Source organism: Colletotrichum orchidophilum (assembly GCF_001831195.1).
Source record: "Colletotrichum orchidophilum strain IMI 309357 chromosome Unknown Scaffold_49.1, whole genome shotgun sequence".
NCBI classification, from domain to species: domain Eukaryota; kingdom Fungi; phylum Ascomycota; class Sordariomycetes; order Glomerellales; family Glomerellaceae; genus Colletotrichum; species Colletotrichum orchidophilum.
Window position 1 is genome coordinate 263,474 of NW_019173005.1, and position 24,170 is coordinate 287,643.

The window sequence follows — 24,170 nt, forward strand, 5'->3', positions numbered from 1 at the left end:
ATTTCTTCCCCTCGTCCACACAGCCCATTGTAGCAACGTCCCGCCCAATGTTCGCCAGTCCCATATGCCCCCCGTTCTATTTTGTACAAGTAATAAAACACTTTTTTGTCGGCTGAAGATTTTTTGCGAGAAGAGTGGACTTTTTTGGTATGGGTTCATCATCCAAACATCCTCGGAACCAGCCTCGCGTTCGCTTTGAGAAATACTACCCCCTCAAAGTCGGGAGTGAGTTTTACGATAGTAGTGGTGGTGGTGGTGGTGGTAGTGGTGTTAATTTAGTAGTAGTCCTTTCCGCTCTTCTGCATCTCAATGAGACGCCATCCTCTCGTCTCCGGGTTGCTGACGTCCTCCGGAACACGGGTGATACCGATGGCGTACGTCACCAGTTGAACCTTGTCCTCCATGCCAGCCGCGAGCTCGCCAGACTTTGCGTTGCGGTAGACATGCACCTCCTGTGTCCTGCAGGTGATGACGAAGACGGGGATTTCGCCGGGGTCCAGCATGCGCGCGCGGACAATGTCGACGTGACGGATGTCGAGGATCTTGCCGTCCGACTTGAGGCCGGCGGTGAGGTACTGCTTCGTCAGGGCCTCGTACACGGAGTACTGGGCCTCGGAGAGCCAGAGCTTGAGCGTCTCAATGTCGCCCTTGACGTAGGCGTCGAGGACCTCGGGCAGGATGTATTCACGGAGCTCCTTCAAAAAGGGCTCCGTCTGGAAGTTGGGATCCATCGTGCGGAACCTCTTGATGACCTGGGCGGTCTCGTTCTCGGCGAACCAGCCTCCAATCTTGTCCGTGACGAGTCGTGCAGTCTCGATAAGGGGGTTTTCGGATTCGCGGTAGACCTTGCCGGCGCTGAAGAAACCCTGGGCAAACTTGTTCGAGTCCTTGAAATCGTTCCACGCTTCCTTCCAGGCGGCGTCCTTGTGAATCGTAACGTTGGTGCCGGCGCTTCATTACAGTCAGTCAGAGTCGCATATACACAAAACACCAGCTTCCTCCAACTTACTTGGGGTCTTCCTCAAAGATCTCTGGCTTGCCGTGCTTGAGGGCCTCAGCCTCACGCCTCTTCCTTCGCTCCTCCTTCTCAACCCAACCACCGTAGCGCGAGCTGCTTCCGTCATCAATGACATCCTTGACGTTCTTGTACGCCTCGGTCTCGCGGATGGGCTTGGTCGCCTTGTCAAGCGCGTCTCCCGTAACGTTGGCGACCTTGCGGACACCCTTCATGGCGGTAGTATCCCAGGTCCAGGCAGCACCCTTGCCAATGGCTCCAGCGGTGGTCTTGACGGCGGTTGTTGCAGCGGACGAGATGGCACCAGAGGACTTTTCGTAGGCCTCGCGGGCTTTGCGGACTCTTTCGCTCTCGGCGAAGTCTTGGATCTCACCGGAAAGTGCCTTTGTCGACTCATTCCACTCCTTGGACTTGCCGAATTCGGCCGTGAGCGTCTCTCTGAAGACTTCCCATGGCGTCTTGTCACCGTGGGGCGGAGGAGGCGGCAGGTCCTCCTTCTTCTCCTTTTGCTTCTCCTCGCCCTCCTTACCCTCTTCTCCCTCGGCCTTCTCGCCCTCCTTCTTTTCGGATGACTCCTCCTTCGCCTCCGACTCGGCGTCCTTGGTCTTGGCTTCCTCGGCGGGCTTCGCGCTACCTTCGGTGGGCTTTGCACTGTCCTCGGGTGCCTTGGGCTTCTCGGTCTGCTGCTGCTGGAGCTGTCTGGCCGTCAGGTGGAAAGAGCGCGATTGCATCGAGCTTGAGATGCTGCGGACATCTTCAGGAAGAAATTGTGATCGCAAGGAGGTGGGCCGTGCAAAGGGTTGTCGTAATGAGGCCAGCGCAGCGTTGCCACTGATCTCTGTGGAAAGTAACCGGCGGAAGACGGGGGTGCTGCTTTGGTTCGGGACCGCCGCCCGCGCTGAAGCTCTCACGAGCGCATTCTGAGGATTTCTCCTTGCCGATCGCATGAGAGAGTTCATAATGTGTATAATCCAAGCCAACCGCCTCTCGACGATACGCAAAGAGGATATAGAGGAAGAGGAGGAAGGGGCGGGAAAGGGATGCGGATGACCACTTGGGGCGAGCAACGTTGCAAAGAAATTTTGGCTCGCGACGGGACGGGGTCCAGAAGCTCTATCTCTGCGAGCGATCTCGGTTGACGGCGGAGCGCGGAAAAAAGTCTGGGCCCCTGTTCAACCGAAGACAACCCGGCGCCCTTCTAGGACCAATCAGACGGCGGGAGTGTCCCCAGACTTTCAACGGGAGCTTTGCCAAATTTCTGCAATTCTCACAGCGACTGCCATCATCGTCACGACAGGCCCTCTCCCCCATTGCGACAGGAAGCCTAACACGACTCCCGTGATGAGCTCCGCACCGACGACTCGCCTCTTGGCGAGGTCTCTCTTCCAGAATGCCGCCCGTCCGTCCCCGATAGCGAGATGCTCCCCGGCCATCCTCCGACCCTTCTCACAGACCTCGACTCAGCGCGCCGACGATGCGAAGAAAGGAGGCCAGGAGCTCCTCGCCGCCATGTACGGTTCCCGTTCCACAACCTCAACAACGACGTCGTTGGGAACCAGCTCGCCCAGCCACAACCAGACTATGCTTCTCCAAACCTTGAAAAAAACCGCCGGCAAGAAGTCGCTGCTAAATGGCGATCTCGCCCCCACCGGCTCAGGCCTTGACGACCTCGTCCCCGACCAGGAAGACCTTTTGGAGCCATACCACATGCACATCTACTCCCACAAGCACAACACGCACGTGACAGTCACAAAGCCCGACCGTGGCGCCATCATCTCCCTGTCAACCGGGAACATCGGCTTCAAGAAGTCCAAGAGGAAAGGATACGATGCCGCGTACCAATTGACGGCATACGTCCTCGAGAGGTTGAACTACGCTGGATGGCACAAGAAGATTAACAAGCTCGAGATCGTGCTCAGAGGATTTGGTGTCGGCCGTGACGCGGCCGTCAAGGTCCTCATGGCCCCCGAGGGCAGGCTGTGGAGAAGCAAGGTCATTCGGGTGGCGGACTCGACGAGATTGAAGTTTGGTGGAACGAGGAGCAAGAACCCGAGACGTGTCTAGAGCGGCGGCACGCGGCTGCAAATCCTGGAGGGAGCAAGCAACACACAACGCCTGTACAATACTTGTACAATTGTATCATACCACAAGAGCAAAATTTCCTTGCATTCTGATGTATTATGTCGAGATGCAGATGTCCAATCCCGCTGGTATCAAGTGCTATACGCCTACTAAACCCAAACGCCAGACCTTTTAACGCCAAGCATGCCGCATAATAGGACTGATGGCTTCTACTTCCGATCCGGAGCTCTCTCGGCAGCAGGTAAATCACGACCCGCGGTATCTCTCACAGCCTTCTTGCCCTTGCCGTTGCCGCCGTGTCGTCGTTCCTCCTCGCTATCCCAGTCGGCATCGTCAGCTCGACCCTTGGAATTCTCGGTGAGGAATCTTGGCGGCGATTGCTTCAGCATCCTAGAGCCTTCGTGCGCATTATCGTCCTCGTCCTCCAGAAGCGCGCCGTCGGCGGTATCGTACTCGGGTGGGTCGATCCAGTCCCTGGGGACAACGCAGGGTAATGCGACGCCGATGCTTGCCGCACGGTTCAGCCAGCCGGGACCGGGACGCCCGGTAAGCTTTCTGCAGAGATACGAGGTGAAGTGGTTGCAATTTTTCGTCAAGAGGTTGTAGGAAGTGCCGAGGAAGTCTTTCGAGGCCTCTTCCAGGATTGTGTCGATCTCGGCCTGGGTCGCAAAGGTGAAGCCGTGGAGGATCTCGGACTTGAAAGTGCCGCCGGGGGGCTCCGTCTTTGGCTTTGTCCAGTAAACTCCCGTCACGCCGCGTCGCTCGTGCCCGCCATAGGCATACTCTCTGCCATTGATCACGACGCCTGAGTGCAGTAGCGAAGCGCCAAATGTCCAAAGAACAGAGGATAGGCGGCCTGGCTGCAGTCACTTTGTTAGCTGGGCTGGCGGTGACGGAACCAAGCTCTCGGTGGGTCCAGCAACTTACAGGAAGCAGATCATAGACATGGATTGTGACTTCGGTCTTGGATAATGACAATGTCGACCTGTGCGACGCTGTAGACTCTCTGGGATTGCTCGATCGGGGAGGCATTTTCCAATCTGCCGGGTGAGGTACTTGTAGTAGCGACGCTGCCTTTTTGGTGTATTACGTACGTCGTGAAGGCAGTCGCGAGTCGTGTGAGGGGCGTTGTTGGAGAAGATGAGACGAGGCACGAAACCAAGAGTGCTAGTCTGAGGAATAAATGCGCTTAGGAAATACTGGTCTAGGACAAAGATATCAAGGGTTGTTTCAGTTAATGAAAGACGCAAAACAAGAAATAGGCTGGCCGCAGAACCCAAAGACGATCACCGGACTCGACGAGAAGGAAACCGCAGCAGACGCAATGCACCCAGCAAAGAACCTTAAGGCAGGTCTCGCGGCTTCATTGGGCTTGGCCCGGGCGGTGCTCGGCGCAGAGACAGCGGGCGTCAGCAGAAGAGCCAAATACCTAGGATGCTGCATTAATGATTAAGTCCCCACCCCTGGATCCGGAACACCCCCTCATACGGAACAGTAGACCAAAACGACCATGAAAAACACGGTTAATCGGAAATCTCAATAATATCGCGATTATATTAATCCATTATATAAAATTAATATTAGAAAAACTGGAATTCGACCTCTTATTTTTTTACCGTTTTTATTATTTAAAAAGAGATCTTTTATACTTGTTTTTGTGACTTATGAATAATATTAATTTTGGTAAATCGTTCGTTCGGCCTAAGCGCTATACTTATTTTTATATACGGTTTATAAACCTTTACGGTCTTTTTTAATTAATAGATCCGTCTCTCGTAGTCAGTAATAAAAATATTTTTCTTATTTAAACTCTTATTAAGTTTAAAAAATAATATATAACCTTTTATTTTATTAATATTAGGGCGAAATAGTAAAGTAAAAGTGGTCCTTTTTAAATCGCCCGAACGTTTAAGGGTTGCTACTTTTTTTTTTATTATTTAATCTTAAGGAATTAAGGTTGCCGAGGGCTCTTTTTTTATAGGCAATTACCTTTTTTATTTGTTAGAAAGAAATTACCGGTTTAAAAGTATTTTATTAGGGTTAAGTGGCTAGATATTAATTATTTTCTATTTAGCGCGTATATTTAATATTATTAAAGCCTTTTAATATACTTTATCGTAATAGCGAAAAAAGTTCTTTTTATTAACGATCGAAAGGTTTATAAGTGTATATAAAACCCTTATCCTTTTATAATATTTTAATTTTAATATATTAAAGATAAATACGTCGAGAGGTTAAGTTATATAAAAAGAATAAAGCGGTAAGAAGATTAGATATATCCTATAGATATAATACTTTTATATAAACGTATTAAAGTAGTGACTACTATGCTTATTTAATATTAAGAGGCGGTTAGAGCTCTTATTAACGCCTCTTAGCTTAATCTAAGGTTTAAAAACGTTAGTTAATTAAGAAATTATTATAATATTATCTGTTTACTTATTTTCGGTTACGTTAAAAGATTAGTTTTTATAAGCCGCGAGTTTATTAAGAAACTATTATTACTATACTCTTTTACTTTTAAATAAAACTAAAGGCCGAAGTATTACTTTTATTATTAATATATACTTAATTATCGTCGTTTACGTACAAGAATTAGGATAGCGTATATAAATCGAACCTTTTTTCTTATTAAAATTTAATATTAGATTATTAACCTTTTAACTTTTTATTATCCTAGTTTTATTTATATTCTATATATTTTATAACGGGATAGTTTTAATTATAAGGTCGGTATATAAATCGAAGTATTTTAATAAGATTTTAATAGTAACGGTTTTAATACGGAGGTTTTTAATAGATTTACTTTTTAACATCTTAAGCTTTAGATTCCGCTTAATAAAATGCTTTAATTAATACTTACTAAGGGGTTAAGGATCGCTGTTTATAAAAACGACTTTAATAATAAAAAAGTATAGCTAGGCGTAGGTTAGAGCGAGGCCGAGGGAGCTTTACGCTAATACCTAGTTAATTAAATATTTTTTTTATTTCGACGATAATTGCTATAAGTGCTCTATTAACGTCTTTTTAGTCGAACCGCTGTTCTAACGGCGATAGAGGGTCGTTATAGGGATCCCCTAGGCCCGAAATACTTGTCGTATAGGCTGACTAGCCTGCACATCGCTAAGAGCTGCGATAATGTCCTACTCGGTATATTTAGCTATTGCGAATATACTGGTATTTTCAAAAGAATTAAATTTTAATGTTATAATGGTTTAATTGATGGTGGTGGTGTTGTGGTACTGGGATGTACGATGGAGAAATCCTGTTCCGAATGAGGGGGTGTTCCGGATCTAGGGGTGGGGACTTAAACCGCAAAATGGAACCTGGGGGTAAGGTTGCTGCTTGAGTATAGAGGTACATGGTTCTTCAGATGTGGACCATAGAAACTGGGTGGTGCTTCGAGGGAGGTCCAAGTACTCTTCACCGCAAGCGGGTTGACCCAATTGCGACCCAATGGGATGCAAGGAATGAGGTCAGAGGTGGCTCCCAGCCCCGCGCTTTCCTCCAGCTTCCTTCCAAGCTTCCCAGCTTGGACCGTTTCTTCCCTGCTTCCAGCCCGAGGTGTGACTGTCCCGTTGCTACTGCATTTACCGCCCCCGCCCCCCGGCCTTACTGTTCCGCCGTCGCGCCGCACCCTCTTCAGGTACCTACCCCCGTTTTTGGTGGGGCACATTAAAATTCATCTAACCAGGCCGGCCACAACACCACCGTCGCAAAAGCTTTTTCTTCTCGATCAAACAATCCTCGCGGTTTCTCTTCCTCCTTCTACTCTCTTCTCTCTACCGCTCTGCTCTCCGAGTCGTCGGGCAATCCGCGTGATTGAGGGCTGGTCACACAGCCAGAGTCGCCAAAACGACGTCCTTCATCCTCCTCCCTTCTTCCTTCACTTCTAAATCTCCCTCTTTGCTACCCCGCGCAGCTAGCTCTGCCTTTCGCCAAGCTCAAGTGCTTCACTGCACCGTACTCTACACCACCACACGTCAGTACGCAAAATCAAGACGCACAATGGCTCCCAAGAAGCCAGTCGTCGAGGAGAAGATCCTTCTGGGCAGGCCCGGTAACAACCTGAAGAGTGGAATTGTGGGTGTTACGCCTTAGAACCTGTGCGGGATCAGGCTGACCCCCTCTTCAGGTTGGCCTTGCAAACGTTGGAAAGTCCACCCTCTTCCAGGCCATTACCAAGTGCAACCTGGGAAACCCGGCCAACTTCCCCTATGCCACCATCGACCCTGAGGAGGCACGTGTCATCGTCCCCGATGAGCGCTATGATTGGCTTTGCGAAAAGTACAACCCAAAGTCGCGCGTGCCTGCTAACCTCACGGTTTACGATATCGCCGGTCTGACGAGAGGTGCCTCGACTGGTGCCGGTCTCGGTAACGCCTTCTTGTCGCACATCCGCGCCGTCGATGCCATCTTCCAGGTCGTTCGTTGCTTCGACGATGCCGAGATTATCCACGTCGAGGGTGACGTCAACCCCACTCGTGACCTCGACATCATCAGCGACGAGCTGCGGTTGAAGGATATCGAGTTCACCGAGAAGGCCCTCGAGAACCAGAAGAAGAAGACTCGCTCTGGTGGCAAGGGCCTTGAGCACAAAAAGGCCATGGAAGAGCAGGCTACCATTGAGAAGATTCTTCAGCACTTGAAGGACGGCAATGAAGTCCGCAAGGGTACCTGGGGCCCCAAGGAGGTAAGACAGCCACCACATTTCTTTTACTCGTCACACGCCCCCGTCACATGATGACAAAGGATCTAAGATCCGAACCATAAACCCAGCTCTTCGACTGCTTCGGCATACTGAGACAAAAAACCCATTCTGATATGACACATTATCATCATACAAGTCAGCGCATGATTACGAGAGAGCCTTTTCTGACAAAACCAACAGATTGAGGTCATTAACCCCTTGTTCCTGCTGACCGCTAAGCCGGTTGTGTACCTGGTCAATCTGTCGGAGAAGGACTTCATTCGTAAGAAGAACAAGTACCTTCCCAATGTCGCCGAGTGGGTCAAGAAGAACGCTCAAGGCGACCCCATCATTCCCATCTCCGTCTCTTTTGAGGAGCGCCTGACCCGCTATGAGACTGAGGCCGAGTCCAAGGAGGAGCAGAAGAACGTTGGAGCTGAGTCCGCTCTGCCCAAGATCGTTCTGCAGATGCGCAAGGTTCTCAACCTTGGCAGCTTCTTCACCACCGGCACGGATGAAGTCCGCCAGTGGACTCTCCGCAACGGCACAAAGGCGCCGCAGGCCGCCGGTGTCATTCACACTGACTTTGAAAAGACCTTCATTCAAGTCCTCGTCTACAACTTCACTACGCTTAAGGAGCTCGGCACTGAAGCCGAGGTCAAGGCCAAGGGTAAGGTTATGACGAAGGGCAAGGACTACGTTGTGGAAGATGGAGACATCTTGCTCATCAAGGCTGGTGCCGCTAAGGGCTAGAGAACGAATATCTGATGGAAACTTGAGATATTGGGAATGGTCAAAAGCTCTGCCTTTCGGTTTAGATATCACTGCCGGCTAATAGAAGTCCTTTGCCACCACACGACCTGCTACTACTGCATGAAATGTGTGAGATACCTGTGAAATAAGGTATTGCCATGTAGAATCACAAATGCTTTGAATATGACGCTTGGATTCAAAGCCGCCAGAGGGAAACCTCCCTGGAATGCCTGTGCCTCTTAATCGCATAAATGGGGGGTTCCCAGGCTCAACCTCTCAGCGATCGCAGCACAGACCAAGTGGCACTGATTCCTACCGAGCACCTACGTAGATCGAGTCCATCACCCTGTTCTGTTTGTCAACCAACAACTTTGAGATCCCCTCGAAATTCAGAAATATGAGCCAACCGCCATCAAACCGCGGACATGGACGAAACATATCAGTGACGAGGCGTAGGTACTATTCTTTCACCATGTCAGGGCTTCACCTGTCTCAGAGCCCATTTTCTTTTCACTTCTAGTGTGCCCTCTCAACACTTCAGTCCTACCAGAAGCTATTGCCCGAGCCTGATGGATGGCATTGAGGATGAGGGGACAAACATGTCGCCCAAGCTTTGCTGATTGTTCTCGTGCAGCGGTTCGTCCCCGGTCCTCGACCAAGGGTCCGCTCGACCTGGACGAGTAAGTTGGTACCTTGAAAACCGGTCTCCTCTAACAAGCTCTCAAGCACACCTCTGAATGACCCATTGTCGCCAAAAGCCGCCGTCACGGAAGACACGACGCAGCAACGCCCAATATCAGGTCAACGGTCGCCAGCCGTGCCTCACTCTCCAGCAACGCCCGTCAGGACAACCATCACCAAGGATTTTGGCTTCCTTCTGCGCCCCGAAATTTACCACACCGTCAACCCGGTCAACGTCCCAGTTGCGTTTAGGAACTCATCTAAACAGCCGCCATCCGATGCTCCGCTCGAGGATTTACTGGCAAAGGGGCACTTCCGAGCCGCTGCCATTGCAGCGGTTCAAGAGCTGACGGCCACAGGCAGCCCAGGGCGGCCTCAGGTCGAAACCTCGGACCACCAGAGAATTTTCAGCTTGCTGTACACGCGGCTGGCATGTCTGACGCTCATCGACGCAACGGCGATAGCGGCGCAGGAAGTAAGGGCGCTGGAAGATCTCAACGCCGGTGTCTACATTGACGAGTCCACCGGCGAACACCTGGTTCCGTGGGAGCTGCGGGTTCTCAACGTGCGTTTGCAGGCACTCGGATTCAGCGACCCTCGCAGGTCCGTGATGAGCTACCATGACCTGGCGAGAGAGGCGCGCGAACAGATCAGTAAGGCGACGACCCGTCACGACAACTCGGCGCGGGAGCTTTGGAAGGCTAGGCTGCAGGATCTGGGCATCAGCGTTGCTGGCGCGCTGGTCGAGATGGATGACCCTGCTGGTGCGGCACACCACCTGAGCACGCTGAAGGACCGCGGCGACGGCAAGATGGCGCTCTCCCGGGCTCTCATGTGGCTTCAACTAGGCGACGCGGACGCAGCACGGCGTTGCGTGCAACATTCTGGGGAAGATGGAAAGCATGCCGAGCCAGTCGTGGCCGCGCTTTGTCAGATGGCCGATGGCGAGTACGACGCGGCACTTCAATCCTGGAGAAATCTGAAGGAAGAAGTTACGGACGAGATGGTTGGCGTCAATATGGCGGTGTGTCTACTTTACACTGGCAAGTTGACGGAAGTAAGTCCCAGTCTCAAGTCTCAATCTCGAGCTATGTGTCCCATGGCATTACAAAGACGCTGACCAGGCACAGGCACGAGCCATTTTCGAGGATATGGTGGGGTCCGGCTACTCGTCGCACACCCTCCTTTTCAACCTGAGCACCACCTATGAACTCTGCACTGAGCGAAATCGGAATCTCAAGGTAAGGCTTGTCGACAAAATAGCTGAGCTAGACGAGACTCCAAGGGGCTGGGAAAAGAACAATGCCGACTTCAAGCTATAAAAAAAAAAGTCCCCCAGGGTATGGTGTAGTGTAATCTATTACTGTACCTTTCCGTCCGTGCGAGCCGAACATGGATGTCCAATCAGAGCTTCTTACACCCCTGCCCCCGGTGACCAAGTCCCGCACTGGCTGCATGAACAGTCGAGACGGTCTGCTTACCAAGATGCTTACTTACAAGACGTGCATGCTTTTGCAGACTGACAAACCGCATGAGAACACCAGACGAAATACCCGGCGCTGGGAGCCAAGAAAATCAAGGCGGGGACGAGACGAATACGGGCTTTTTTGTATTCGGATACTCAGGTGATGAATAAGATGGCCTTCCCGCGATTCCCGCGTTCCTAGCGCGGAGTCTTTTGGCGGTCATGTGTCTTTCCTACACGCATCGCCAGTGGGAGTCCGAAAAGCTGCCCAAAAGCCTCTTCATATTCGGCCATCGGGACTCTCCTAGCACCCGAAATAGTCGTCGGGACCCGTTCATTGACGAGCCATGAAGCCAACAGCAGTTCCCACGGCAAGGAGTACATCTCAATCCGAGTCAATCAACGACATACATACGAGTAACTTCCAGGAGCAGACCCTTCATCTTCTTGAGAGGATCGCGCAGTCTCAGACGGCCTTGGAAAAGCGACTCGCCGCGATGGAGATGATGCTCTCCCAACACGACACGCAGCCGCAGGCCCCGAGCTTTCCGCAGTTCCGCCAGCTGCCTCCCGAATTGAGACTGCGAATCTGGTCCCTAGTCGCAATTCCTTCGCGGGTACTTCGTGTAGGCGCGCGGAATGGGAAGAAGAAAAACGCCGACGTACTGTCGTCGTCACCTCCGTTGGTCCCGCCAGCCATTGCCGGAGCCTGTCGAGAGTCGCGGGCTCTGGCGACCAAGCACGGCGCGCTGGTGAGCCTCACGTACGGCGGTACTAAAACGGCTGAGGTGGCCAGGACACGTTGCTATTGGTTCGATAGCTACCGCGACGTGCTCGAGGTGGATAGTTGGGTCGAGGTCGAAGGAGACAGGCCGCGAGGTGTGAGAGACCTCGTCCAAAGAGCGCGGCACATCCTGGTGGGTCGCGCGGAGGCGGAGTGGTACGCCCGTCTGTTTGAACGAGCGGCTCTCTTGAACCGTGTCAGCCTCAAGTTTGATTCTCTGGACGTACGGGGTAGCACACACGGCCGGGACGCCGTGAGGCGCATGTTTGGAGGCGGGGGCGGGGGCGGCGGCGGCGGGGCCGTTGACACCACCCTCGTCGTAACGGACCTGGAGGACGCAGATGAGATTGCGTACGTGAAAAGCGTGCTGGGTTTCGGGTGGCGGAATCCGGTATTTTTGGAGTTCGACCTCGAGCTCTGGGCGCGGAAGGGGGCGGAGAGGGTTGGAAGGGCTGTGAGGGACGAGAAGTGGATGCGAAGGTTGCCTGGGACGTGGATGAGCGAGGTTGCGAGGGGCTGGGTCATGGCCAAGGCTGCGTCATCTACAACGACAAAAGAAGACAATTTTATGGAGGGGACCCGACAAGAGGAGGATGAGATGGAGGTGATGGATGGTGGTAAAGCCTTTGAGACGAAGACGCCCGCCGCGGTGGTAGCGGCGGCGTTGGATGTGGAGAATGAGTTTGTGAGAGCGGCGCTTTTGGGTATGCCCGAGGTCAGGTTCGTCAGGGCTTTTTGTCTCGATGGAGACGACAACGCCTGCCATGCATAACATAGTGGCCTCGGTTGTCTTCGATGAGAAGGAAGAGTTATCCGCTCGAGACTAGCCCAAATTAGATTACATACTGGACATACACACCACCAATGCAAAGTCATAATTGGGCAATTTCCATCAGAAAGGCCATGTAGCCTCCGGGTAATAAGCTATTGGTCTTCAAACTTCCGATCAATCACCCGAATATTGTGCGAGATGTATTAAGCCGCCACCCAACCTCGCCCGGAAGCCACTCCCTAAACTCTCGCTCCTTCTCCTTCCCATGCGCCAAATGATCCTCGCACTCCATCCGCGGATGAAAACACCGCAAGCAGATTCCCCTCATCATCCCGCTCCTCTTGAGATGGCGAACAGAGCACCGCATCAACGTCTTATGGCGCGCCAAATCCGCGTTACGTCGCCCGACGCGGTTCCATACCAATGTGTTTGGCGTCCCGTCGTCGGCGAGCCTCATCATCTCGTTGATGGACATGTATGGCGTGCCCCTCGATAGGATGTCTCTGTCAATGTTGCGGAGCACGGAGGAGATGACGGCGGTCGTGGCCGGCTTGGTGTCTTGTTTACCGTGGAAGGGGCGCTTCCACCAGTGACTTTTAGGGATGCTGCATTCACAGTAGTTTATGGCGTGTATCTGCTCCATCATGTGGGTGTAGAGGTACAGACGGAGCTCGTTTCGTTTCTCTTCCAAGGCAACTATTTTTGCTCCCATGAGTATTGTGTTCGATGACTATGCGGAAGGGATAGAGTGAAAATGGGGGCTGGGGGAAAGGAAAGGTTCAATGCTCACGAGCGATCCTCAGCGCAACGAGTTCCTCCTCTCCCGATGTACCATCCGCCAGAAAGCAGAAGCTCCACGCGATCTCGGTAATGAAACGCAACGACGCCATCTCAAAGGCCCTTTCGTGCCTGAACCAGTACGCCGCCAGGAGGAGATCCTTCTTCTCCGGGTGTACGAGCCCGGATTGCGCGATTGTTTCCATGGTCTCCGGCGAGAGCCAGTGTTCGATTTTCCTCGTCAGAGCGGGAGCGCAGTCGTACTTTGCCGATAGTGCGGCGACGGCTAGGACCACGCCGGGCGGGATGTCTATTACGTCCGCGTCTAGGCTGTTGCCGTGGATGACATGGCATATGATCTCCATGGCCATGGGATCGTCGTCTGGGAGTGAAATTCGTGCTTGATGTGAAAGGGTGGTGTCTTCGGCATTGCTTGCCTTTGAGATCATGGAGGCGAAGATGGGGGAGGCGTTGGAGAGGATGAGCGCGTATACGCGAATTTTATTTCCAGATGGGCCGACGACGAGGGTGAGGTCGCCTTTTGGAGCTACCGCTGAGTTCGTTTGTCTGGATACAGCTTCCTCCTCGGAATCTGGATCCTCAGTCTCGGCCTTCTCTGCAGTAGCACTGGGTATGTCAGTGGTTTGGAATTTGGGGCATGGTCTCAGGGAGAATCTCGAGGATTGCGGTGCTTACTCTTCATTGATAGACCCTGGAGATTGTGTAGAGCTACTGCTGCTGTCGCTCGCTTTTACTTCCATCAAGGCTTTGCGCGTGACGAATCCCTTGGCGTCCAAGGGGATGTAAGAACTCATCTTCATTACAACTTGTCCAGCAGATTGCAGCAACGACTGATGGAGCCAACCTTTGGAAAGGTGAATGGGTTCGAGAAAGTAGCACGGAATCAGGGCCATGGACTTGAGCGAGGTGATCTAGGACTCTTGCATTAGGCAGAACGGGCCCAACTCACGGTGGCGGAGCTGCGTAGCGTGAATCCCTGTCGTGAAGGAGCGTAGGACTATTCGAAGGATCAGGAACGCAATATGAGATATTGCTCGCGTACATGGGTCTGGCTGTCTACCAGTTTAGATATGATACGAGAACCCGCTTGTTTGCCATACTTACTTCAGGAAAGGCATTTGATTATGACACCTTTTGAGAAGAGCCCTCTTGCTGGCTCCATCGGGTCTAATACCAGCATGATACAGGCGGCAGGTGAATTGGGTTCTCACAAGACTTCATAAGGCACTCCAGGTAGCAATGTTATCCTTTCATTGTCTCTACTTCAGCTGATTCGACGCGTTTCGCTTGCTTGAAATGTCATCAAAACTCCACAAAGGAGGCTGACATGTAGGACTTGGTGTTTTGAAGCGCACCGATGTTGCCATCAAATCATGGCATTTTATGGCTGAAAGGACGATTTTCTCATTGTAACAAAAGCTCTTAGCAACGTCTGAATTGAAATAAATCGTACTAAAACGTCTAGAGCTAAGTTTCCAGACGATACTCGATGATTGCAAATAATTTAGCAGGTCACAGATTCTCGATGGCTGGTTGGATATTGAGGTGTGTGAATCGAGGTTGGCACTGTGTTTTGAAAGGCGGAGACGCTAAAAACCTAACTTTGGGCGAATCTCTGCGCCCCGTTCATGCCGCAAGTCCCGCTGCAGAAGTCGGCCCCGCATGTGGCACAGTGCGCCGGCTTCCGAGACTTGGAGCTTTCATCCTCATTTTTCACCTCACTCACTCACTACATGTCAACTTCAACCACTCACAACAGTCGAGACGCCACTCTCGTTTCCTCCACGTCATGGTGAGAACACGGCCCCGCAACAAGACCAAACGCGTCGCCATCATAGACTACGGCTCGGACGGCGAGCCACCAGAAGAAGGCCACGATGACCCAGAAGACGAAAATTTCGAGGCGCCGCCGCCTGACCCGGAAGACGACGAGGACGACCGCATGGACGTCGACGGGGGTGACGATGATTTTGAGGCAGAAGATCCGTCCAACCTAGCCGTTGATTGCCGTCCGCGCAGGAGAGGCGACGACGATGATGACGACGACGACGAGCGGCCTGCGTACACCAGCTCCGCCGGCATCAGGAAACGCCCGGCGGACATGGCGGCCCTCGACACCTACCACGCCGACGGCCGGCCCACGCGCTACTACACCGGCGAGCTGAAGCGGGGCCAGCGGATCCAAGTGCTGGACTTTTTTTACGGGCCCGAGGAGGAGGCTGTCGGCGTCGCGAGTTGGTTGCTAAATCGGTGGGCTGGGTATGCGGTGCTGCCGAGCAAGTTGCCTGATGGGCCCGCGCACCCGGTGCCGAGCCCGTGGCTTGGGGCGGGGTTTTACGAGGACCAGGAACGCGCTGCGAAGGGTTGGTTTGAGAGGTTGAAGGGTTCCAGAGGGGTGAGCGAGGGTGAGAGGGGGATGAGCGCGGAGGAGGCTGAGGGGTACCGGTTGAATCCGGGTGGTCACTTGGTTACCGTGATTGGGCCGTATCAAGACCAGCAGGAGGTTGAGATTCCGCCGTACGATAGCATCGTGCTTGGCGAGATGGGACAGCGCTTGACGCAAGGCGCCGGCGACGAGGAGAAGTCGGCTGGATGGATGTTTGATGCCAGTGGCATCGTCATCGGCATTGACTGGGTCCCGAGGACGGAGGGGGAATCACAGGTTCTTTCACTTGCTGTTGTCCCGCATACCGACCAGCAATTGGGCTTCGAGGAAGCGTATGATGAGAAGAAGGGTGTCGTACAATTGTGGGAGCTTCGCGGACAGAAAGACGGCGACGGCATTACAAGACCCCTCGGGCGTCCTGCGTGCCTTGCGAGGACGATTTGCGTCGATTGGGGCAGGGTGAAGCGGCTCAAGTGGTGTCCGGTATCGTTCAGAGAGGACGGCGCTTTGGGCCTACTTGCAATACTCTGTGGCGATGGGCAGGTCCACGTCGTCTCGGTCAAGGATATCGGCGACGGCGAAGAGGATGCTTTCAGTAAGACAAGATTTCCCCTTACCCTCGCTGAGTGATGCCATCCGCTAACAACCCCCATCAGCAAAACTTGAACACTCAGTCGTGTCCCTCGGCCTCCCGTCAGAAACCAACGTGACAGCAACCTGCTTCGCCTGGGTCAACACCAATCGCATCGTCCTCGGCCATTCAGACGGCTCGCTGACCCTCTGGTCCGTCTCCCCGCGCATCTGCCTCGCGCGCCACGACGTCCACTCGACCTACGTGATGCACATTGACACGGCCTACCCCTCAGAACCCTACCTCGTGGCCTCGACCCCGATCGCGGGCTACACCACGCTCGTCGACCTCTCCGACCCTTCCTGCGAGCGGACGAGCTTCCCCTGCTTCGCCATCACCCCGCAGCCCAACCTCCTCCAGTGGAGCGACCACCTCCGCGGTTTCTTCACCGCCGTCCCCTCGGCGAACCCGCTCAACGCCTCCGTCGGCTTCGTGCACGCGCGGTGGTACGCGGCACAGGTGCGGAAAGTCATGGACGGGGACCGGCTGCCGACGTGTCTCGCCGTGGGCGCGCGGCACCCGTTTGTGCTGGTCGGGTATACGGACGGGACAGTGTGGGCGGCGAACCCGTCGAATCGCATCTTTGCTTCAAAGCATCATTTCGGGCACAAGATGAAGATCCTCGACCATCAGCATATCCCGCGCGAGAGGCTTAGCGGGGAGATGGTGGTGGCGGCTGGGCTGGAGGGCGGGAGTCAAGCGGATCGTTGCCGCGGGGCTTCGAGGGTATTGCAGGGCTTCGGGCCGGTGCCCAACGTCAATCCCAAGGTGGACACGTGGAAGACAAAGGTCGCGATCAACAAGAAGAAGGACAAGAAGAAGAAGGCAAAAGGCAAGGCAAAGGGGAAAGGAAAGGGCGGCGCGGGGGGGGCGGCGGCGGCGGATGCGGGGGAGGAGGACGATGCGGATGTGCAGGGCGGCCAGGAGGAGGGGGACGGGCACTTTGCGGACCCCAAGCGCGCCGTCCTTTCGGAGCCGTTGACGCGGATCACAACAATGGCGTGGAACCCGAACGGGGATTATTCGTGCTGGGCGGCGGTCGCGATGGCGTCGGGTCTGGTCAGGGTCATGGATTTGGGATTGGAATGCTAGAGAGTGTATGCCATGCGGCGGCAACAAGGAAACACGGAGTAGGCATACGGGTGTGAAACGATACCCTCTATTGAACAACGTCTATTAAGCAGAACATTATACTTCCGAGACTTCGTGAAACTCGTTACAAACATCTACCACTACTACCACCGCCATCACCACTGTCCGTCCTGGATTACAGGCACTTCCCTCCCGTGACAGTATGATGATAATCAAACGCCTTGGCCATGCCGTACAAGTGCGTCACGGCGGCCATGACGACGAAGAAGTGGAAGATTTGGTGTGAGCTGCCCCAAATGTCAAAGGTGCGCGGGAACGAGCGCTCCGGCCAGCGAAATGCGTACAAAAAGGCGCCCGAGATGTACATGACACCGTGCAGGACGACCCAGCTGAGGCTCATGCGGTTCTCCATCTCCTCGCGGCCGTAAATGGTCACGCCGTGGAGGACGGGGACGACGCCCGAGGTGCCGAGGGCGGTGAACATGCAAGCCCTGAAGGTGCGCCATTCCGGGGCGCGGAAGAATTCGATCCAGGAGACGGCACCGCAGCCTAGGCCTAGGACGTTGATCTTTTTTTTCTTGTTAGTGTTCTGTGGTTTGGGGGGTCTATATTGTGAGGGTGGAATGAGAACGTACCGTTGTGAGGTAGAACTTGAGCAAGGCCGGGTGGCAGTAGAAGCCGTAGTACATGGCAGGCACATAACTCCCGACAATGAGGAACACGATTCCCGAGTAATCCAGCTTGTTGCCCCATTTCGCGACCTCGGGGGAGTGGTTGCACATGGCGTGGTAGGCGGCGCTCATGCCGAGGCAGGCGACGGCGCCGGCAAAGAAGCAGCCAAAGACGAGCATGTCGACCGAGGTGGCCGAATCGTAGCGGGGCGCGATGACGGCGTAGAGAAAGGCGCCGGCGACGGAGAAGGCGACGGCGCCGAGGAGGTGGGACCAGATGTTTACGGACTCGTTGTGCAGGTAGCCCAGGGACCGGAAGGAGGCGAGGTACGAGTGGGAGTCGGGCCGGTAGCCCGTGATGATGAACTGGTTGTCGCGGCGCCAGGGGGGTAGGTCGTCCCAGAGGACGAGGAGGGCCTTTTCGACTTTGCGTTCGAGGAGGGCGGCTTTGGATTCTACTGCTGAGAGGAGGTCGTGTCCGGAGGAGGATGAGCGCCGGCGCTGGTTGCGGTTGCGGGTTCTGAGGCCGGCTGCATCGTCGGCGGAGGGTTCTGGGGCCGTCATCTTTGGTGATGTTTGATGGTTTGTTTGTAGGTACAGATAGTCAAGTTTTCTCTTTCGGTGCTTTCCTCTCTCCCTCTCTCTATAAGTAAGTTTCTTATGAGATGAGAAGACGTCTCTATATTGTGAGATTGCGTGGTCCGACTTGTACATTTAAAAGGCCGTTGAGATATCATGGGCGCGCACGTTCAACAAAGGCACATTACTGGAGCTGCTGCAATGACACTAGCGCCGGGTGTGCGGCGGGTCAGGCCAGGGGTACTCCGTACAAGGGAGGATTTTTGATTGGGTTGGGAATTGTTGGGATTCCCTCTTCTTTTTTTGCCTAGGTGCTGCATTTCCACATGCTTGAAGAAGATCCTCGCGCGTGCAGCAGCGCAGCAGCAGCAGAACAGCAGACATTTTTCTCGGTCCCTGTTGCTTCGGCGAACGGGTCCGAGGCCGTTTGGGCTCCGTACGGGCGGGCGGCTTCGGTTTGCAAGTGGTGCCAGCTGGGGGGCGGCCCAGAATGGTACGTTTTCCCACGGCCCGTCGGTCAGACTGAACCATCCGCCGGGGGACAGCGGGCATCAGGTGAGACAGACAGGACATGCCTCACATACCCTTAGGTAAGGAGTATGCCAATGTGCGGAAGGTCAGGGACATACAACCTACAGACATGTGCAGGACAGTCAGACGTGAGCATCGACTGTGAAACGGGCACTGGATGGAGACGGAGGGCCGGTGGGTTCTGTGGGATGCGAGCATGTCTTGACTCCCGAGCGCAAATCTTTGCTGTGAGAAGCAAAGGCGACAAACAGAAATTCCCACTGTTTAAAGCCCCCCGCCGTTCCATTTTTATGGTGCTGCAACTCCAAACTGAAGACCCTGAGTCCGATTTTCGATGCCTAATGTCTCGAGTCAACAAGACTCTAGTCAACAGGACTCTAATCAATGCTTAGACTCCAGAGCAGCAAAAACAGCCGTCACAGGGCAGCCAGCATCATCCATGTCCACTATGCCAGGTAACCAAAACTCTTGATATCATTTCATTGCATGCTCGTTGTAGGTATTTAAAAGAAAAGCGCGCCCCGGGCTTTCGCAAATTGCGGCTGTCTTGTGCGTGGTTGTCGACTCGGCTGTTCCTCACCCACCAATCTGTTTTGCCAACGGTCGGTTTATTTCTTGCCGCTCTTCTTGATGCCCTGGGTACCGGTGTTCAAAGGTCCCTTGCCGCCGGCCTTGGCGGCCATCTCCTTGCGCGCCTTCTCCTCTGTTCTGTGCATTAGTCTCAATGTGCACAAGGAACAAGGACAAGAGAGCGTAGTATCCATAGGCCCAATGTCCCGTCAATGTGTGAACCTACCAGCGCGCTTCTTCTCGAGGAAAGCGAGGTCGTCCTCGTCCATATCCTTCTGTGCCTTCTTCGCGGCCTTGAGAGGCTTGGCCTTGCCACCTATTTGTGAGAAAGGGCCTTGTCAGCATCGCGCGCAGTGAATCGGAAAAGTAGTCCATGCGACGGCCAGCCAGCGGCTTACCTTCACGGCTTGCACCACCCATTTTTGCTGAGTTTGTCTGGGTCTTGAAGATCGACTTTGGGCGAGGAAGAGCGTTTGAAGGGTAAGGAGAGGTAGCAAGAGATGGAGTCGCAGAGGTTGTACGGTCGTGGAGTCGAAAGTAAAGGGACGACGAAGCGCGGCGCAGCGAGGCGGGCGAACGTGGGGTGAAAATTGCCCCTCCTCGAGGAATCAATAAGGGTCCCCGCTTATAGCAAGCCAGACCGTATTATTCCATGTGTACTGCAATATGCATATAAACACTCGGAATACGCGCCCCGCTGTGGTGGAGCCGGGGCAGCAACGGAACATTCCAAGCTCGACGTCGGCTCTGTTCCGTGCGACCTTGGTTTCTCCGGCGCGGCGCAATGTTTCGTCACCATCAGAATTCCTATACCACATTCCCGACGTCCAAGGCACAATCTGTCGACCCTTGATCGCTGGAAAGCACCGAGTCGTCGTCGAGAAACCATACCTACTCCTCTTCATTGACATTGCAATACGGCACTCCTTCTTTCCCCTCTTTGCATTGCCCTCTGGTTTTCTAGTGTCGCCTTGCTTTCTTTTCCCCCATGAGCTGAGTCGACACAGTCATCCGGTTCGCAAACAATTCCTGCCGCACATCAATCGTCTGGTGATCTCTGCTGACACGTCGCTGCTGCTTGCGCGCAAAAAAGACCTAGGGGATTTCTTCCTCTGGCGGATACTGTTGCAAAAAATACAAAAGAACGTGTCCAACACGTTTGAGATCAGGGCTCCGGAAAGGACCGCACTTTGCTGTCGCATCGCAAAGATGGCGTCGAGTTCCGACGAGGGCGAGATCATGGAGAATGACGCCGTGGATTTGAAGGCAACTTCACTGCCGAAGAAGTTTGAAGGAAACGGTGTTGACCGTCAAGACAGAACCCGAGAAAGACGCTCGGCCTCCAACTCCCCCGAGTACGACACTGCCTCCAGACACCACCTTTCGAGACGCAGCCGTTCGCCCCCCCCCCGCGGTTTTAAGCGTGCCCGTGACGAGCGTGACTACGTCGGTGGAGGACGACAGGATACCCGCCGCTTCCGCGTTCATTATGAGGATGGCGCGAGGGATGACTACCGCCGCTCACGCGTATCTTACGAAGATCTAGACCGCCCGCCGTCGCGCGGCTCGAATACTAGCTACGATGGCCGTGATGGGAACCGCAGCCGCGAGAGAGATATCTACAGAGACAGAGACAGAGACAGAGAGCGCGATCGCGAGAGGGACCGATACCCAGATAAGAGGCCGCGCAACCGCACCAGATCGCCCTATCGGCCCCCGCGCGGTGAGCGAGGAGGTCGTGATGATCACTATGCCAGAGATGGCGGCCGTGATCGCGTCACTGATTCGTTCCGCGGCCTGAAGTACGACGACCACAGAGACCGAAACTCCCGAAACGGAGGCGCGGCGCCGAACGGAGTCGCTGTAGGAAAGGATCCGCGCGCTTCCAGAGACGATGCTAAACCTGTGAAAGACTCTGCAGACCATGAAAATTCTGCTGCTTCTCGCCCTCAGGGCCAGACGTCCGTCTCCACTCCTTCTAAGAGGACTCGGTTCCTGCTAACGCCCGACGATAGCGCTCCGCAGGTGGTGGAACCTGATCACAGCTACGAGGAGCCAGAGGAGCCAATGGTCATTGACGAGGAAGCCGAGATCGAACGCAGGCGACGACGACGCGATGAGCTGCTTGCAAAGTCTAGTTCAGCTACTCCGCTGCTTGTTCACGCGTTGCATGCGGCTGATAAATCGGCGATCCCATCACCAGCGCAGGAGGGCACCCCAGTAGTTGATATTGGAACCCCAGGCACAGGTAAGAATCTTGCCTCCCAGACTTTTTACAGCTACTAACGTCGTTAGACGTTGCCTCGCCGGCTCAGGACGGGAGTTCACCGGGTGCGATCGACATCTTGAACGAGAGCGACCTCATGAACACTCATGGCGGTGGCGATGCAGCTGAGGAGGACGGCCCCTCGGCTGCAGACTACGATCCCACGGCCGATATGAAGGAGGATGAACGGCGCGATGAAATGCGGCACGGTAACGTGGGTGTCCATGGCGAAGCTCCTGATGCAACGAATGAGACACAGTCCCAGGAACAACCTCAGGAAGCCCCTGCGAAGAAGTCATTAGAAGACGACGACAACGACGATGATTTCGACATGTTCGCTGAAGACTTTGATGACGACAAGTACGCCGCACCCAACCCTGTAAAGGTAGCTGTGGTGGACGAGTCCAAAGCCTCACCCGCTCTTGCGCCGCCAAACGGGGCCATCCTCGAGGGAGACGACAAGGACGGTTACTACAAGATCCGCATCGGTGAGATTCTAAATGGCCGTTATCAGGTCCAGTCGACTCTAGGCAAGGGTATGTTTTCCGGCGTGGCGCGGGCCGTCGATATCACGAACAAGAAGTTGGTCGCCGTCAAGATTATGAGGAACAACGATGCGCTGAGGAAAGGAGGTTTCACGGAGATTGCCATCCTGCAAAAGCTGAACGACGCCGACCCGGAGAACCGCAAGCACATTGTCAAGTTTGAGCGGCATTTCGATCACAAGAGCCACCTGTGCATGGCGTTTGAGAACCTCAGCCTGAACCTGCGCGAAGTGCTCAAGAAGTTTGGCAACAACGTCGGAATCAACCTCGGCGCAACGCGAGCATACGCTCATCAAATCTTTATTGGCCTTGCTCACATGCGTAAATGCAGTGTCATCCATGCTGATCTGAAGCCTGACAATATCTTAGTACGTGCCCCCTCCTTTGACCATTGGATAAGGAACCTCACTAACCAATGGCAGGTGAACGAGAGTCGAAATATCCTCAAGATATGTGATTTGGGAACCGGTATTGACAAGTCTGACGCGGCCACGGTGCACAACGAGATTACCCCGTATCTGGTCAGTCGCTTTTACAGAGCACCAGAGATCATCCTCGGAATGCCCTACGACTACTCCATCGACATGTGGTCCATCGGTGCCACTTTGTACGAGCTGTATACTGGCAAGATCCTTTTCGCAGGCGATAGCAACAATCAAATGCTCAAGGCCATCATGGAGATACGTGGCAAGATCACGCCAAAGCTTTACAAGAGGGGCCAACTTTCGGCGATGCACTTTGACGAGATGGGCAACTTTGTCAGCATGGAGAGGGACAAGGCGCTTGGAAAAGTACGTTATTGGCTCATGGTCTCGGTGTTTTGCTTCCCTTTCTTCTGCCTTTTCCCTCGTTTCCCCTTTCCCCATGTTCCAACGCCTCTGCATTCTGCATCGTTTCAAAACTTCAAACCACGACCCAATCATGCTTCCAAAGTTGCTTCCAGAGATGCTATTTTTGCCGACGGGGTCCCGAGATGGTCTAGTTGAGGCGGAGTGCGGCTGTAAGCGCTGAGGCGCGGCTGCCCATGTGTATGCATCCTCCACACTCTGCGGGTTATTAAGCCCGAGCGGGTGGCCCGGAAAGCTCGCGACGCGATGCCTCCGGCCTGACGGGTTGGCCGTCGACAGTGATCACAATTCTGTTGGAAGCAAACACTTCGGATTGTTCGGACTCGCATGACTTTCTGGGGGGGTGATCCCCAGTCTGGAAGGCCCGCGAACGAATCCTCCCATCTTCGGAGGCTGAGCTGTCTCAGGGACTGTTTGCCACGGCCGCATCATCTCAACTTCGCCCCCTATTCTGCGTCCTGCCCCTGTTTTGCCCCTCCGCCGCCCCTTGTATCCTGCACAAAGGGTCCAACGTGTCGGGTCGATTTGTCAAAGTTGACAGAACATGTTTCCGCCGTCCCGAGGGTCCCTCCGCCGCAAGCCTATCCCGGCGCTCCACATTTTTTCATCACCCATCGCGTTTTTCCTCGTCATCGTTGGGCCGAAGATGGGTTGTTTGAAAATAGTAGCAGAAGTTCAGCCTGGGCTAACCAACACTCTCTTGCAGACAACCGCCAGGGTCCTACCCGTCGTCAAACCAACGCGTGATCTGCGCACCCGCCTCTTTGCTGCGTCAGCGGGTATGAACGACGCCGAGACCAGGGACCTGAACCACTTTGTTGACCTGCTCGAGCACTGCTTGACGCTTAATCCGGAGAAGAGGATCAAGCCCGCCGACGCGCTGAAGCATCCCTTCTTCACGGCGAAGGTCGCCGCGCCTTTGAAGAGATGAGGAGCGTGGCAACCTGTATTTTTGAAAACGCCGCTGGGGGTGTTTGTAGGATGAGAGGAGGAGAGGGGGTTTAAGGGATT

At 54.0% G+C, this 24,170-nt stretch overlaps 10 protein-coding genes across 10 annotated transcripts; 5 read left to right on the top strand and 5 right to left on the bottom strand.

Annotated features, from left to right (window-relative positions):
- Nucleotides 1–275: 275 nt before the first annotated feature.
- CORC01_06559 (Tim44-like domain-containing protein) lies at nt 276–2,181 on the bottom strand (the record flags this gene model as incomplete). The annotated part of the gene is made up of 2 exons (XM_022618199.1): nt 276–951; nt 1,010–2,181. Coding segments are annotated over 2 exons (1,848 nt in total), but the record flags the coding sequence as incomplete, so codon positions are not given.
- Nucleotides 2,182–2,356: 175 nt separating this feature from the next.
- Nucleotides 2,357–3,079, top strand: CORC01_06560 (uncharacterized protein; the record flags this gene model as incomplete). The annotated part of the gene is made up of 1 exon (XM_022618200.1): nt 2,357–3,079. One exon carries the CDS (start codon nt 2,357–2,359, stop codon nt 3,077–3,079), a length of 723 nt encoding a protein of 240 aa, XP_022475342.1.
- Nucleotides 3,080–3,306: 227 nt separating this feature from the next.
- Nucleotides 3,307–4,129, bottom strand: CORC01_06561 (uncharacterized protein; the record flags this gene model as incomplete). The annotated part of the gene is made up of 2 exons (XM_022618201.1): nt 3,307–3,957; nt 4,025–4,129. The coding sequence occupies 2 exons, from the start codon at nt 4,127–4,129 to the stop codon at nt 3,307–3,309; spliced, it is 756 nt and encodes a 251-aa protein (XP_022475343.1).
- Nucleotides 4,130–7,105: 2,976 nt separating this feature from the next.
- On the top strand, nt 7,106–10,543 carry CORC01_06562 (uncharacterized protein; the record flags this gene model as incomplete). Its single annotated transcript, XM_022618202.1, has 6 exons — nt 7,106–7,180; nt 7,233–7,790; nt 7,989–8,523; nt 9,175–9,220; nt 9,267–10,278; nt 10,352–10,543. The coding sequence occupies 6 exons, from the start codon at nt 7,106–7,108 to the stop codon at nt 10,541–10,543; spliced, it is 2,418 nt and encodes an 805-aa protein (XP_022475344.1).
- A 490-nt stretch (nt 10,544–11,033) lies between these two features.
- CORC01_06563 (uncharacterized protein) lies at nt 11,034–12,242 on the top strand (the record flags this gene model as incomplete). Its single annotated transcript, XM_022618203.1, has 1 exon — nt 11,034–12,242. The coding sequence occupies one exon, from the start codon at nt 11,034–11,036 to the stop codon at nt 12,240–12,242; it is 1,209 nt and encodes a 402-aa protein (XP_022475345.1).
- A 178-nt stretch (nt 12,243–12,420) lies between these two features.
- CORC01_06564 (uncharacterized protein) lies at nt 12,421–13,834 on the bottom strand (the record flags this gene model as incomplete). Its single annotated transcript, XM_022618204.1, has 3 exons — nt 12,421–12,938; nt 13,033–13,646; nt 13,716–13,834. 3 exons carry the CDS (start codon nt 13,832–13,834, stop codon nt 12,421–12,423), a joined length of 1,251 nt encoding a protein of 416 aa, XP_022475346.1.
- A 995-nt stretch (nt 13,835–14,829) lies between these two features.
- CORC01_06565 (uncharacterized protein) lies at nt 14,830–17,149 on the top strand (the record flags this gene model as incomplete). The annotated part of the gene is made up of 2 exons (XM_022618205.1): nt 14,830–16,021; nt 16,083–17,149. 2 exons carry the CDS (start codon nt 14,830–14,832, stop codon nt 17,147–17,149), a joined length of 2,259 nt encoding a protein of 752 aa, XP_022475347.1.
- A 175-nt stretch (nt 17,150–17,324) lies between these two features.
- Nucleotides 17,325–18,384, bottom strand: CORC01_06566 (hemolysin III family channel protein; the record flags this gene model as incomplete). The annotated part of the gene is made up of 2 exons (XM_022618206.1): nt 17,325–17,717; nt 17,785–18,384. 2 exons carry the CDS (start codon nt 18,382–18,384, stop codon nt 17,325–17,327), a joined length of 993 nt encoding a protein of 330 aa, XP_022475348.1.
- Nucleotides 18,385–19,538: 1,154 nt separating this feature from the next.
- On the bottom strand, nt 19,539–19,920 carry CORC01_06567 (uncharacterized protein; the record flags this gene model as incomplete). The annotated part of the gene is made up of 3 exons (XM_022618207.1): nt 19,539–19,633; nt 19,727–19,816; nt 19,899–19,920. The coding sequence occupies 3 exons, from the start codon at nt 19,918–19,920 to the stop codon at nt 19,539–19,541; spliced, it is 207 nt and encodes a 68-aa protein (XP_022475349.1).
- A 789-nt stretch (nt 19,921–20,709) lies between these two features.
- CORC01_06568 (uncharacterized protein) lies at nt 20,710–24,090 on the top strand (the record flags this gene model as incomplete). Its single annotated transcript, XM_022618208.1, has 4 exons — nt 20,710–21,748; nt 21,796–22,679; nt 22,734–23,102; nt 23,866–24,090. 4 exons carry the CDS (start codon nt 20,710–20,712, stop codon nt 24,088–24,090), a joined length of 2,517 nt encoding a protein of 838 aa, XP_022475350.1.
- Nucleotides 24,091–24,170: the final 80 nt, after the last annotated feature.